The sequence below is a fragment of the Chanos chanos genome, chromosome 1, assembly GCF_902362185.1.
Source record: "Chanos chanos chromosome 1, fChaCha1.1, whole genome shotgun sequence".
Lineage (NCBI taxonomy): Eukaryota > Metazoa > Chordata > Actinopteri > Gonorynchiformes > Chanidae > Chanos > Chanos chanos.
This window is the reverse complement of record NC_044495.1, coordinates 10497398-10512890: the sequence shown is the minus strand read 5'-3', so window position 1 is coordinate 10512890 and position 15493 is coordinate 10497398. Positions and strand designations below refer to the sequence as shown.

The window sequence follows — 15493 nt, the reverse complement described above, 5'->3', positions numbered from 1 at the left end:
CCTCATTACTGGTTCCTCTCCAGGCCACTGTTAGTTTACACAGTCTCATTTTTTTCCCCTTGGAGCTGAGGTTAAATACAAATGAACTTGTACCTGAGATGAGGTGTCATTTTACCACAAGCTGAATGATCTTTAGAAGAGAGTGAGTCTGTGGAGTGTTTTTTTTTTTTTTGTTATGTTTTGTTTTCTGTGTTCCTAACATAGAGGTGTGTAATTCAGACGTCTTTGGTTACAGGAGTGAACATTTGCTAAATGGACTCTTTAATTACAGCATGTCGGAACAAACAACCTGCTTGGTATATAGAGACTTTAGGACTAGTGAAATTTGCATTTGTTGTGAAACTACGTTGGTGAGAGCAGTATTCTAAATCATATCTTTTACATTTTAATTATGGTATCAGACAAAGTGATGCTAGCCCTGTCACAATCTCTTTGACCCCCTTTTTTTTTTACAAGCTTTGTATTACCAATCTGTCCAATCAGAGGAGAGGAGAAGAGAGAAGAAAGGCATCTTTATGTGTTGCACTGCCTGGGGTATGCAGTATGGGCGCTTGGCAGGCCATCTCCTCACAGAGGGTGATCTCATTTTCATAATGGGCTTTGTTGTTGTTTACTTGCCAGTGTTTGCAGTGGTCTCAGGGGCTTTCGGAAAGTGGTTTCTGCAGTGGTTTTCAGAAGCATCACCCATACACCCCTGACATGTAATATAATGTATATGAACATGCTTGGGTTGACTCTATTTTGGCTTGGCCAGTAAACAGTGACACCTTAGCGCTTTTGGGCCTTGAATCAGTCCGTGGACATAAGTATAGGCGTGGACATGGACGTAGTTGGGGTCAGTAATAATAAATTAATAAGGCTTTTTGGCAATGAGGTCGGGAGTGAGGAACTTAATGGTGCCACTGGTGGACAGTTAACCGACTGCATTTCAGTATGTTTTTTTTTTTTTTTTACCTTAGGAAGCTGCTCCTGAGAGATTAAATGTTGGTGGCCTTTGCCATTTTTTTCTAACATTATTGAAAGGCACATTGCTGCAGCAGAAGCTGAATATTTTTGTAATTTATTTTTTTTAAACAAGTAAATTGATGTGTATATTTAGAAAGTAAGATGAATGTTCAGTATAAATTTTTAAATATGCCATAAACAGGGCCTTTACAAGGCCAGAGTGGTTTTATTAAAGGTGCCACACTGACTCCAATCAAAGCTTCACATCCAACTCACAGGCATTGAAAAGACATACCCTCTGACAAATTTATTGTGTTGTATAGTTGAATTATTTTATATTCTGTTTGAGTGTTAGCCTGTGGAATCAATGAATCCTTAATTTTTGTACATTTGTTTTGTGTGATGATTTTCTCTCAGGTCCTCTGTGTGTCATGTTTTCAGTAATCAATATAGGTGATCACCTCTAAACGTTTCATGTTTTCATTCAGAGGGTAGATGTTCATTATGTCAGAATGCTGCAATGGTAGAATCGACTGTAATTCTCCGACAAATCGGCTGTTCTCCAAAACGTGAGAGCGATGAAACCGATTTTGTTAAGAAACTGAAATACAACTATTTTGGGTACGTAAGGCCCTTGGTGAGAACACTTCCTCCAGACTACCGCGCCGAATATTTCTCTTTGTTTTTTCACGATGAATAAAAATGATAATGACCTGTTCACATTCATCAGCGTTGAGACAACAATGAAGTGGATAGCCCTGATACACAGAGACCTTGAGGTTGAAAGAGACCTGAGGGCCGGTGGCAAAATAAACCCACTAAACCCTGATTGCAATGACACATTAGACTTCCCCCGCTATAAATTTGAATAGTGTTTACATCTTTGGGCCGTAGCAATCTTGTACAACCAGAGGGCCAGTGTAGTGGTCCTACAGGCTCTTAGTGCTCTAGGATTATTTGGGGTGGGGGAGGTGGGAGGGGGATGTGTCATGCGCATGCCTTGCAGGCTGAGAATTACTGAGGCATGACAATAAAATGCAGAGCATGAAATTAGCTGTGTCTGAGTGCTAAATTGCCTCTGTTCTGTTCTCCAGTCCCCCTTCTCCTTTGTTCCTCACATGTGACATTTAGTCAGTGTGTATGTTCATGGCTACTTTTGTCATTCTTAGCCACTGATTAAAGCTACTGCAGCCAGATGGGGTTGTTGTGAAATAGCGATGTGAATGCAGACTTAATATTTAATTACATTTATATACTATACTTGAAATATCTGAGACTATACGCTCTCTTAAGTGACAGGAATGATTAGGTAAACCATTTATTTTAGTTACTGGCTTTTAGTTTTTTGGGTTTTTTTTTCTTTATTAATTAATGAAGAAGATGTGAAAATAACAGGGGACTCTTTAAATCCCATTACTGGTCTCTGACAGCATGGCTGTGGCATCCATCAACAATTGATTTTATGAGTACGTTAGGATAGTTACATTAATTGCATTTGATGAGATGTTTTTACTGTTCAAATAATTGTAACGCCGCGTTTATGTCACGTTTTGGAAACCTCCAGACACAGAACAAATTTTTCTATATTTTAACCATCTCTCTTTGTGGAACAAATTTACGTTTCACAATCCGAGATAAGAATTCAACAGTTAACTCTAAGGCTTCCAGAAAAGGGACGGATTGGAGCTTGTTTTAATGAAATACAATTGCGGCCGTTGTCATTGTGGCTCGCTCGCCATACTTGGTTTCATAATTTTTCCGAGTATGGTTTGTGCGCTTCCATTGCAAGTAGACAGTTTGGCAGGAACGGGCTTTAATTTTGTTTTTCTTTCAAGCTCAGTATGTTCTTTCCACATTGGTAGAAACAACATTTGTGACAGCATTTGTCCCCTTCTAAAGGGAGATCGGGCTGTTTTCCAAGTATCTGACTCAAGTCATCGGTTGAGACACTTGATGAAAACCTCCCATATTTGCAGAACTCATTTCCTCTGTCTTTTAGCTTAAAAGGGGCACTGAGTGCACTCTACGTGCCTCTTACACACTGAAGTGCCACTGAAGGCTTTTGAGCCAGAGCCACTAATGTGAATCTGCTGTTAATTGGTACAAGCAGATTTCTTTTTTGAAAACTGAAATTCCATGTGTCATCCGCTTTGGAAGACGGTGCCTCTCTTGCTTGATTTCTCAGAGGACGCTCATAACACACTGTTGACGTTGGGTGCTTGGATGGGGCATTGGTAAACTACACGTCGCAATGCTGAGGTCGTGGGTTTGAATTCCAGTGTTTCTGTTCGCTGGTTAGGGCATCTCAAAAAGCACAACTGCCCGTGCTCTGGGAGGGGCAGACCGCTCTCTGTAATTGCACTTCGCTGCCCCCTGACATCAATGATAACAGCCAAATCCAGGGAAATACCCTGGGTTTTCACCCAGGTACCTGTAGAGATGGCTGTAAACTTCAGCTGCAAAAAAGGGATGGTTAACTACTCAAACTATCGGCGGATTCATACATACATAAGATCTCACCTTTCCAGATTGGCAAAGAGGTTGGATGTGCCGGATTGGGAGGAAAAAGGGCTAACAGTTTAGGGAAAATGAAAATAAATAATGAATTGTAAATGCAAGCAACTCAAACAGGTGGGTTGCCATCTCAGTCCTGATACATTGCCTCTGTTGGTAAGTTATTGGTTTCCATCTGGAGGTTTGGGAGCACTGTGGGACATGTCTGCTCTTTAGTCACCCAGTTTTTATTCACTGGCCTTTGAATCAGGGATGGAGAGGGAGGATCTGCGTGACACAAATAGAGGTTGAGGCCATTAGACCTTTAAATTACCAGTCACTGCTGAGTGAATGGTGTGTAATGGTTGGTGGCTGCTGTAATCGTGTGGACGTCGTCACACTTTAAGGAGGAATAGGGGTCTTACGCCAATCTGTTCACCTGTTTAGAAGCGTGCAGATTGTGGTGAAGGTGAAGGGAAAAAAAAACATGCTGCTGCCAGTCACATACTGGCTTGAGAGATAGAGAAGAAAATGGCGTCTGTCCAAATTGCTATGCTAGTTGCATTGCTGGTAGATGACAGAATAGGTGGTAGGTGACAGAGTACACTGTACATGTGTCTGCTGCTCATATGTGCTTTAGTTGCACATTCTGACTAATCTATAAGTGAAGGATATCCAGTGTAGTTTTGTATGAACGGGAGGAATCGTGAATCAAGGTTTTATCAGATTGCCTTTGAGCATGAAGTAGGAACATATGAATGACTCACAGAGACATGAAGACAGTATCTTTATTTTGCATTCATCATTATTATTCGTATTCAACAGACATCCCTCTTCAAAGCTTCACCTTTCCGTTTAAATCTGAAAGAAAGAAATAAGTAGTGAGGCTCAATGTCCTCAGATAAATAGTACAGAACAAATACATTGGTCATAGTTCACTAATCAGGGTCATTTAACTTCACTGCACAAAACAGAATATTCTTAGTTACATTATAGAATGTGTTTATTTCATTCATCGTAATATCAATATAATCTTGAAATGTGCCTCCCCCTGAGGTTCGTCTTTTTCATAAATACATCTTTATGGAACCGTGGGGCTAACTCCCTGCCCCTGTCTCTTATTGCTGGTGGGTCAATTGACTAGTCTTACCAGATTGCTCTTTTCCAGGTACTACAAACTAAACAAATGTTACTAAACGTAAGTTACTGGATTAAATGAAATGATAAAACAGTGGTTCCCAAAGGACAGGATCTACAAATGGCTCTGATGTGTCCGCGTGTATGCACATAAATTGTTTCAGCGCTGTACCTATGGCCATATCCTTATTGGATCTTCTCTATACCTTTATAGTCAGTAATGTGCAGTGACTCCCTCCTATATGGAGTGGGGAAAAAAAAGGAAGAATGGGTTTTAGAAAAACCATTTGCCATCTGCGCGTGATAGGTACTGATGACAGGACGACGGAGCGGTAATTCAGCCCTGCGCCCAGTGGTTTAATTACAGGCCAGAGCGAAGCATCCACTGCAGCAGAACGTGTCTCAGAGACCAGGTGGGTCTCTATAATTCGACCTCATCTAACCTGACTATGCATTAGACCCTTCTAAAAGTCACCTCTCATACACTTTATTTATTTATTTTTTTTCTGTGACTTTAAATGGGAACTCTATGTCTGTTGTGGCTGACGTTGAATATGGGAGAGCAGTTGATCAAGAATGTCCTTATCTTTGACGTGTTGGAAGTAACATTATGGTGGTGCTAATGACCATGAAAGGCTCCTGACAGGCAGAACATGTGAACAAAAATGACCGTGGTGTATTACATTCCTCGCTGAGTGTCCAGTCACTTTAAAATCACTCATTAAGTACAGTGTGGTAATGCTTGCTTTTAGTGACTCTGGCTCTGACCGTCCTTTCCCAAAGTAAAAACAGAGCTCATGCTCCCCGAGAGAGAGACTGGAGGAAGAAGTGAGGAAAGATAGAAAGATAGAAAGAGAGAAGGAAGGAAGGGTGGTTGGAAGTAACTGTCAATCAGTTTAATATGTTTTAACCTCTTAAAGTTGCTTTGCCCTCAGGGGGCCGATATAGAGGGCATTTTGACCCAAAGTTTATTTATTAGGATGTTAGTGAGACAATGAAATACACAGCTGGTTCATGCTACCCAGATCGTTCCAGCTGTATCCTGTATTGCTGGACTTCAAAGAATTGGCTGCAATGTAAATGCTGCTGATGAAGGCTTTTAGATGTGCGCTGCGGGAGCCCCAGCCCTCCCTGTCATGGATCAGCTTTTTCGTTCTTCAGATTAAAGCGTTGATTAAAATATGCTGTTTCCTCTGCGTATGTCTACGGTGATCAATATACCATGCCCTGTGGAATATTCATTTCTGTAAGAGAATGCCAAAGCCTAATATTAAATCTAAACTACAGCGCTTGTAGTTTAGATTAGCTTAGCAAATGTCTTGCTCGCGGTGGACTTTATTGATCTGCTTTTTTAATTAATCATTTCTCAGGTAAGCGTGAGAATGTTCTCTCTGGATTGTTGTGGTGCTTATATGGGCTAACTGAGGACAATCTGGTGCTGCTGGTTAGTGACTTTTATTTTTTGATTTTTTTTTTTTCCTCTTTTCCCTGTTGAAGACTGATACTGAATGACACTTCAAACCTCAAGCACAGATAAAACAAGGCACGACAGAGTGAACCATCAAATGTCACACAGCTGATTCATTCATCGGCATGGCTATTCCGGACGGTCCGATGGACGACAAGTTGATGGTAGTTTTACTTTGGATTCCCTGGTTGATCACCTCCATTCACAGAACACCGTGTGATGAACTGAGTAGTAACACAAGTGCCCGTCACAGCCTAGTCCAATTAAAATCCTCTGTAAGCACTCAAGCTGTCTGTCGATGGTGCCTTTTGACCTCCTCTTATCCTCTTAATCTGATCAAGTCTCTCATCTGGCTGATCTTGCAAACAGGCTGGTTAACCTCGTCGCAGTGGAATAAGAGGGGCTTGTCTTGAATAATAACAAGCTGATTTCAACTGATTTAAAACGTACTGGAGATAGGAGCTGGAGAAATCTCAGCTCACCTGTATTAAAGAATGTTGTGAGATGTGTCTTACTGCGAAATGCACAAATAGACAACATATTATGTGTTTCTCTGGAATGTGTTTATCAAATAGGGCCGACTGTTATGACACAAGTTCTAGAACTCTGAACATTTTCCAAAATCCAAAAAAAAAAAAAGAAAAGAAAAGAAAAAGAAAGGTTTTTAAAAAGGTTTAACAGTTCCAATGAGCATTTTCAAACATTCTTCACTGTGACTTTCTCTTGGTGATGACAATGACAAGTGTATCAAAATAACACATAGAAACAGATAGATGACTTCCCAGATGTGTATTTTGCTGTTATCCCCGTTTCCTAAAGTAAAGAAGTAGTCATTCCACTTGGCTGGATGGGATCGCTGCTAACGGGGCTAAGTGCATATCCGTTCTACTTGGCCAACTCATTACTTTATGTTAATTTGTTGTCACCGCCAGGAGGTAGACAAACGGACCCCACGGCACCTCCATCTGGCTATACAATTTCAAATTGCGATAGGAGGTAGCCATCGAACATAACAGAGGAAAAAAATAGAAAAATAGAACCTTTTTAATAGTCCTGTGTGCGTTTATTGACTGCTGAGAATTTTTCTGAGATTGGACAGCTACTAAATTGTACTCTCCCTAGGGTTATTCACAAAGTCACAATGTAAAGCGGTAATTGTCATGCAATAGCAGATGCAGTTTCTAGAAAAAGCATGTGGCCCTCATTGCCTACAAAAGGAATAACTTGCTAAGCCGCCATGTAATACCACAGACACACAGAGAGAATCATTTTATTTCTTTTGAAATGGGCTGCTGGAGAGAGAGTTACCATATTCGGTTTATTCCATCTGTGGCTGCATGCCTCTTTTTCTTTTTTTCTTTTTTTCACAATAAAGCATTTACATTGTCTGATATGCCACAGTGACTCAGAACTGGTGTTTTAAAAGGCTTAGAAAACAGTGTGTTTCTGGCAATTGTCAGTTTTATCATCTCTGATTTTCTCTCCTGATCTTCCTAACACGCTCACCGTAAGTATCAATTACAGATGAACAAAGCAGTGTTTGTTCACGGAGCACGCTGGGATCTCTCTAGCGACATAAAACCAAGGTTTCTTGATCAATAAAAAATTAATATGTGTGCTCAACCATTCACAGATTGGGGACGTTGGACCTCATTGATTAGCACTCTTCCCTTCAGGCTCACTTACTATATGAGTGGAAAGTCGATTTGGCCATCAGGTTTAGAGAGACGAGAGTCCCAGTGCACCCTACCTCCATATTGTTCTGCTCATTTTAAGTAGCAGTTGTAAAACTGGCCGGCAGAATGTAGTCTCTGACCTTGAATGGTAAAAACAACAAGATCTTTTTATATTTACCTCCACTTACTCAACTGATTATGAAAACCACTCGACAGGAATAGACGAAGGATAAAGCGCTCCGTTTAAGTGCTGTGAAATAACTTGAAGATAATAAGATTGAGAAAAACGGCCATGACTTTGGAAATAGGGGAGTGACACAATAAAAGAGTTTTTTTTTTTTCCTCAAGACACTACATCATATGTCATGTGCGCCGCTTAAGTAATTGCTCACATAACTGACAGGTTTTCCTTTTGTGAGCTGATCAATTATACATATTTATTACATTCATTTACATTGTTCATTGTGTGGACCCTTCTAAAGAAAAGGCAGTTTAGATGAAGTTTGACAAGTTGTTGGATGGACAGTTATCTCTCTAGGTAAATAAATGTGTAGTGAGTGTTTAAAAGCTCTGTTGTGTTCCTCTTTTTGTCGTTCACCTTTTTTTTTTTAGATAGCTTCCTTTTTCTCTCATTGCTTATTAAGACTGAAGGTCTCTCACAATAAATAAATGAATAAATAAGTACATAAAACCCAACCAGGTCTTTAACACACTGAGCAGACTCAGCTATGTAAGAGACTACAATGTTATTTCTCAAACCGAACCAACTTTTTTTCAGTTGACTCAGAAATAAGTAGTTTGTTAAAACAACAACAACAACAACGATGACAAAATTTCTTCATCTTAGCAGAACTTGATTTGTGTATTGCAGTAAGTCAGCATTTAAAATCGAAATGGCATGGGAATGCCCACTGGGAGCACAGTTATGGAAGAGGTGAGTCATGCTGAGGGGCATTTTTCTCTGCAGTAAATTTATGTCAATGTCCTTTTAACTGTACAATGTTAGTTCACATTCGCCAAGGTTTTCTTGTCACTACTTGACGTCAAAGTTTTGACCTGAGTTTAATGGACTGTGGGGGTGAGTTGGAAATTTCTTACAATAGTCGAGCTAATGTACTGTTGACCAAAATGAGAATAATGGTTATTCTCCTCATTTTAACTTCATTTTTAAAAAAAAAAATTGCAAATTGGATTTGTAGAATTTCTTGCTGTATATTTTGTAACATAACATTGTTAGTGTATTTTGTTATGTTTTTTTTCTTTTTCTTTTTAATCTGCAGATTTAGAAATACAGCTTTTAGATCCAATATATCAAGTTTGTTACATTAATAATGATTCTTATTCATTTTTTACGTTAGTACTGTTGTTATTTTCACGCTTTTTTGTGCATTGTGTTCTGGAAGGGATGGCATTAGAGCAACCTTTGCTGCCTCCTATTAGTCTCCTGGCAGGAATATGCTCAGATGATGGACCTACAAAAGCATTTTTCAAAGGCCATCTAATGGCTTCTGCCTGCTGCTGAAATATGTCATTAATGTCTGTGGCAATTATTAGGCTTGTCAGAGCCCAGGCTTTGTACAGCGACATCTGTGAATGAAAGGACTGTGAGGAGAGAGAGAGAGAGAGAGAGAGAGAGAGAAAGAGAGAGAAGGAGAAAGGGTCTGTTTTTTTTTTTTTTTGGAATGGTGTTTGGGAACAGAAGACAGTTTATTGGATATTAACTGCACTGAACCTCCCAGAGGAAAGCTGATGTAGACCCCTTAAGCTGTGAGCCAGACAGATGGTTATACTGCTCTTTGTGAACAGGGTTGAGATCTTGTCTGTTTTATCTGTTTGCATTTTGTGTATTGTGACTGTGATCCTAATTGGCATTTGTCTTTAGAAAGAATATTGCAGGTCCGTAGCTGGTTAAGCAGAGGATTGATTCTGTGTTTGATGCTAGTAATATGTGCAGATATGAAGCTTTGCCTGTCAGACAGGGTCACTGTTAGATCTATCGACCTACAGCTTGTTGTCACTGCGCTTGACATGGATGGAGAGTTTTAAGTGGTCTTACCTGTAAGGAGACTTACCTATAATTACTTATGATTTTTGTCTGGGGACAGAGTGATTTCTGTAGAGTAAAAAACACAGGTGTTTTTTTTCCCCCCTGTGCTGTCCACATTATGGTTCTCTTTACCAGGGGTTTGTCTGCGCGTAGAGCTGGCATACATCATTACAATATCTGGCAACGTATTCCTGGGATATGTTTTTCAAAATGATATGTGAAAATAAAACGGGATAACCACGTATTTTAAAACTGCCTGCTATTTTGCAATGCTTCAGTTCACTGTAATACTCTGTTATTGTACTGCAATTGTGGTTAAGTTGACAAATATTACAACTGAAATCATGACTGAATTTTCCTGACGGACTTGATGGTTGCTTTCCATTTCAGGGATAGAAACACATATCTTCACTGCTCTGTGTTAGCAAATGAAGAGAAAACTGCAGAAGAAGCCAGTCTTCCTTACAGATGCTTGTAGCCACCTACCAAAGTGTAAAAGACAGCACATTTGAATATATAATTCAAATATATAATATATAATTTTATGTTACATTACATTTATAACAAGCATTTTTCTTCTGCACCCTGGAGAGAATCCACAGCAGTGGGCTACTCTTTAAATGAAACTGAAATGTATTAATCTGCTTCAGTAGCTCACATGCCAGTTTGTATAATACCATATTTTTGATGGGACACTTTGATGTTTATGCCAGAAAATCTTACAATAGTCATAATAATCTTACAACCTAGTAATGGTAATTTTGCCGCCATAAACTCCATCTACACAATCAGTCAGCTTTAGATATTACAAGTGGTTGGGTTGTAGGTTTTGCTATTAAATTTGAAGAGAATATTTTGAATATCTGAATTAATATACATTTTTGAATACAAGTGTTGAAAAGGATTTTCTTTATAGAAGAGGCAGTGCCACCATCCTATTAATCTTGTGTATGGCAGTGACCACGTATAAATTTTTCACATATCTTTGCACACACACACACACACACACACACACACACACACACACACACACACACACACACACACACACACACACACACACACTCATACACACAGAGAGAGCCTATTCCGCCCTGCCCACGTAAGCACACGGCTCAGTGCTTAGCACAGTTGGAACAATCAGCCTCATTATGCAAGGTGAGGCCTTGCTGTGCGTTTCAATTACGTGTCAAATGTGTTGATATTTTTGTCACAGAGATATTTGATCACAGAGTCATAGCTGTGACAGGAACTGCACATGGAAGGAGTGATATAAGAGCTAAGTAACAACCCATCTGATATGTGGACCACTCTCGTGGTATCTCGTTCATTGCCGGGAATTTCAGCCACTGTTTTTAATTTATTTATTTAAAAAAAAATTTTTTTTTTTTTGGTCATTTCTAATATAGGTCCTTGAATCCCTCTCCGCCTACTTTCCCCAGGAAATCAGATTTTCCTTGTTGCTATTTTGTCAGCCCTTTCCTTTTGTGACTCTTTGATCATTAACGTGGAGAAAGGAGGGGTGGAAGTGCTCTCAGGCAAGTGCGGCATGTGGAACCATAAAGGAGGATGTTTAGGAAGCTCTAATAGGCTTTTCGCTGGAAAGCGCTGGTCGGACGGCGCACGCTGGAGCGAGTGGGCTGTCGCCTTGAGTGTGGCTGCAAATCAGCCAATCCCAGGATAGCTTTCCCTTCACGCCCTATAAAAGTCGACATGACACGCCGCTATGTTCTCCAGGCTGCACCGCTGCCTCTGGTGGAAGAGCCGCGCATCTGCTCTGACCCCAGGCGGTCGAGAGAGAGAGAGAGAGAGAGAGAGAGAAGGATGAAGAAAAAAAGGGAGAGAGAGAGAGACTTGGTCTGCCTGCCAATTGCATGTTGTGCAGAGTGCCAGGGCTGCAAGATGACAGGTGGCACAGATTCCTCTCCTTGGGGAATTAACTAGTGAGGAGGGAAAACAGAGAAAGAGAGAGAGAGAGAGAGAGAGAACTTCCCACTATTTCTCTCCCTCCTCAACCAATAGCACAGGGACGGTCTAAAGAGTGACTGTGGCCAGCGATCCTTTTTTCTACGACTTCATGCCCACGATCATTACTGTTATTACTCCCCTTGTTCCTCTCTCATTAGCCCTGCCTTCCTCCTCAACCTCTCCCCATGACCATGAAAGCCTGTTTGGGCTTTGGAATAGCATGGAAAACCGTCTGTTTTTGTATCCGCACAAGATAAAGTGTCTTCTCATCACCCTTATAATTAGCACTAAGCTGTCACATCCTATTGGCTTGCACAGGCCGGGAAAATCTGGTTCGTGCGCGCACGGAGCTGGTCTGGTCGGCCTCGCGTCTCTGACAGCGCTGATCTGAACAGTGTTCTGGAAAATGCCCACAGGATAACCTTCAAAATCTCTCAGCCGCTGCTTGTGTAGACAAGCGCCAAATCCTGCTTGATAGAGAGCTTGTTCATTTTCTCCTCATCAGCCGTACGGAGATTCCGCTCAGTTCTGAACAGCTGGACTTTATAATGTGCGAACGTGTTAAAAATGCACAAAAAAAAAAGAGAAAAATTGCATCCTCTTAGTAAGCCACCTGAGTTCGTTCTGATTGGTGCAGATGTGAATTTTTTTGTAATTTAGACGAATTGAATTGGGCTACTACTCCGCAATGCGAGCTCATTTTGTCCCACAAAAGCCCTGTCTTTTGTTAGGGTTAAAGGGTTAAGAGGAGCTCATTTCACGGCAGTTTATTTGTGCTGGTCCCAAAGGGACAACCCCCTCTGTGAGCATTATCAAGCCTACCAGCTGGGACAAGGAGCGAGACATCACGGGGCCCCCTGTGTGTAACTGACATCCTATTTAATGACTATTCAAGACTGATGGGGGTGTCTCTGCATGAGGAAGATTTGTACTTCTTCTTTTCTTGATCCAGAGACAAAGTAACGTAATTACCTTAGTAACACAATTTACTTTCATTTACACTAGGAAAAGTGATTTTAATTGCTTTTTGAATCAATTTCACTAATAGAATTGAGATAATAACTGAAATATAAGTGAAATGGTTTAATCATCGTGTCTTTTGGTAATCCCTTCTCAAAATCCTAATTCGATTTAACGAAATCAGTTTTGTTAGTGAGTGATACAATAGGTGCCATCACAAGAAATTCATTTCTCTCGTTAGAAAATAGAGGTGATGTAAAGAGCGTGTGTTTATGCTCCTTTTTTTTTTCTTTCTTTTTTTTTTGGATTTTGCAGGTCCATAGACGCTCTGCAGAGAGGTTGCGGGACTTGTGCTGCGCTAATAGGGGCACTTTCATCAAGGTAGGGCAACACTTGGGAGCTCTTGACTACCTCCTGCCTGAAGAATACACCAGTACTCTGAAGGTTCTCCACAGCAAAGCTCCTGAGAGCACCATGGAGGAGATCCAGCAGGTCATGAGAGAAGACTTAGGCAAAGAGGTTTGTCTCTCTCTTTCTCTGTATTTGTATCTCTCTCTCTCTCTCTCTCTCTCTCTCTCTCTCTTTCTCTGTCTCTGTCTCTCCCTGCCCTGTCTCTCACTTGCTCACTCTCTCTGAGGTTTTTATAGCTGTGTTGATGGAAGGGATTGGTGCTTTACAAGAGTACTCTGAACGTCCAACCCTGTTCAGAACACAAATGTAACCAGCATTTAATGTGTACTGTATGTATTGACATCTCAGAAACCAGACATTACTTCCTTGTTAAGTGAATCAGATCATTTTAATTTATCAGGGAAAGCCTTACCATTAAGAACTAAATGAGAGGTTGGCACTCTTTAATTGCGTATGGCATTGGAGGTCATTGGGGTTAATGTAATATGAGTGGAATAAGGGAAGGAGAGAAGTGGAAGGGAAGGAGCCAGTTCCCCTTGTCCTTTTTTGTCAGCATATTTGTCCTTGATGTCAGCGTGGTCTCTGTGGAAAGTGCTTTGTCTGAGGGCTGTTTTGACAGGCTTTTAAAGTTGGCCTCATCAGATGAAGATGGTGGAGGAGGAGAAGGTAATTGTTCTCTTTTGGGGCGATGACACTTTTGGCTTCCCCTTGTCAGTTCCTGCCTTGGCATTTGTGTTTTTACTTCTATCTTTTGGACTATTGTACTATTGCCCAATTCTTGCCTCTGTGTTAGGGTGAATCCATGCCTTTTTTTTACAAAATTAAATTTATGAGGTGAACCTCCACCACCCCCCCCGGTCAACCACGCCCACACCCAAAAATCATCCGTCGGATGACCTTGAGGCAGCCAGGGAATTTCGACAGTGCCTCTGCAATGAGCGCATCTTTCGAGTTTTATTATTGTAATTATTATCTCTAATGGATCGGTCTGACTCTTTGACTCTTCGGGCACCCCCTCCCAAACAGACGCCGCCGCCGCCAACCTCCTGCAGCAGCATTACGTAATTTCAGCCTGGTCGAGACCGGTTCTTTGTTTTTTTTTTTTTGGTTCTTTTTTTTCGGTTTTGTGTTCGTATTTGTGTGTGTGTGTGGTGTGAAGAAAGAGGCGTTTTTTAGATGCTGATCCTCTGTGCCGTGTGTCAGGTGCTGGAGATGGACCTGTCACGGCTCGTTGGGCTTGGTGCAGCAGGAGAATAATCCGTCTGTCTGCGTGTCACGATAAAAGTCCTCTCGTTTTTTCACTTTTCTTCCCCTCTCTTTTATCCCTCGTTCATTGTATCTCCTTCTCTCCGAGCAGATCTTGGCGGAGAAGGAGCGGACAGTATTTAACAGTACTCATGTGGTTAAACGTGGTGTAAAGATGACTTTTCTTCGTTCGGGTCTATGATGTGATTTTTTTTCTGCGAACGCCGTTTGGTTGCAGTCATACATGTGGTTGGTTTTGGACAGAAGCAGTACAGGGGGCAGTGTTGTTGTCAGGGTTTATAGTAACTGTTTCCCGCATTCTGAGGTAATCTCCAGCTTTTTCCATCTCTTCATAATTATTTATGAGCCCTTGTGTGGCCACATCGGAGCCAAAGCTGTTACAGACAGTTCTGGATCCATTTAGATAAGGAATTATTGATATCAGAAAGGTGCTGGAAGGAAAGAAAGACAGTGGTTGAGGTCGCTCTCATAGCTTACCAACTCACTATCTCTCAAATTCACTGTTCTTAAAGGGTCTGGAAGGCACTGAAATACTTTTCTTATAAATTCACTTTCCATCTAACTGCTGACTCATTAAATGAAATTGTGCCATTGTAAACAGGTGAAGCCTGGAGTATTTTCATCTGCTTTTCCTTTTATGAATTTTGGAGGTTTCAAGATGTTGCTTGAGAGTGAAATAATATATGTGTAAATTATCACAGTCATACTCCAGTCAAACTTGTGACATATTTTTGTAAATGTACACATAAATATGCGTACATTTAGCCTACAGTCTGACACAATTATCTCAGTCACAAAACATTCAGAACATCTCAAAAACAATTAAAATATCATGTTCCATATTTGCTGTGTGATTATTTAAACTCCTTGAAGCATCTAGGAAAGGAGGAAATTATTTTATTTGTAGTAAATAATAGCATTTTGATTATTTAAGGTTTAACTAAAATATAAGACTGACTTCAGTTAATCTCAGGCAGCATTTCTCTGACATTTCTAGAAAGTTGTGAACTAAACAGGATTAAAAACAGAAGAGAATATCCTTTTTGTGTGAAAGCACAGGAAGCTCTGGGCCTAATTACATATTTCACTGAACACAGATCATTTAGCCTTTTGAAAGGGATT

General features: G+C 40.6%; 1 protein-coding gene across 1 annotated transcript in view; it reads left to right on the top strand.

Annotated features, from left to right (window-relative positions):
* Positions 1-15493, top strand: part of adck1 (aarF domain containing kinase 1) — an 88675-nt gene that overhangs the window by 16912 nt on the left and 56270 nt on the right. Inside the window, exon 3 of the mRNA XM_030787108.1 lies at positions 13010-13213. Within this exon, the coding sequence (XP_030642968.1) occupies positions 13010-13213 (204 nt within the window). The remainder of the gene's footprint in view (positions 1-13009; positions 13214-15493) is intronic.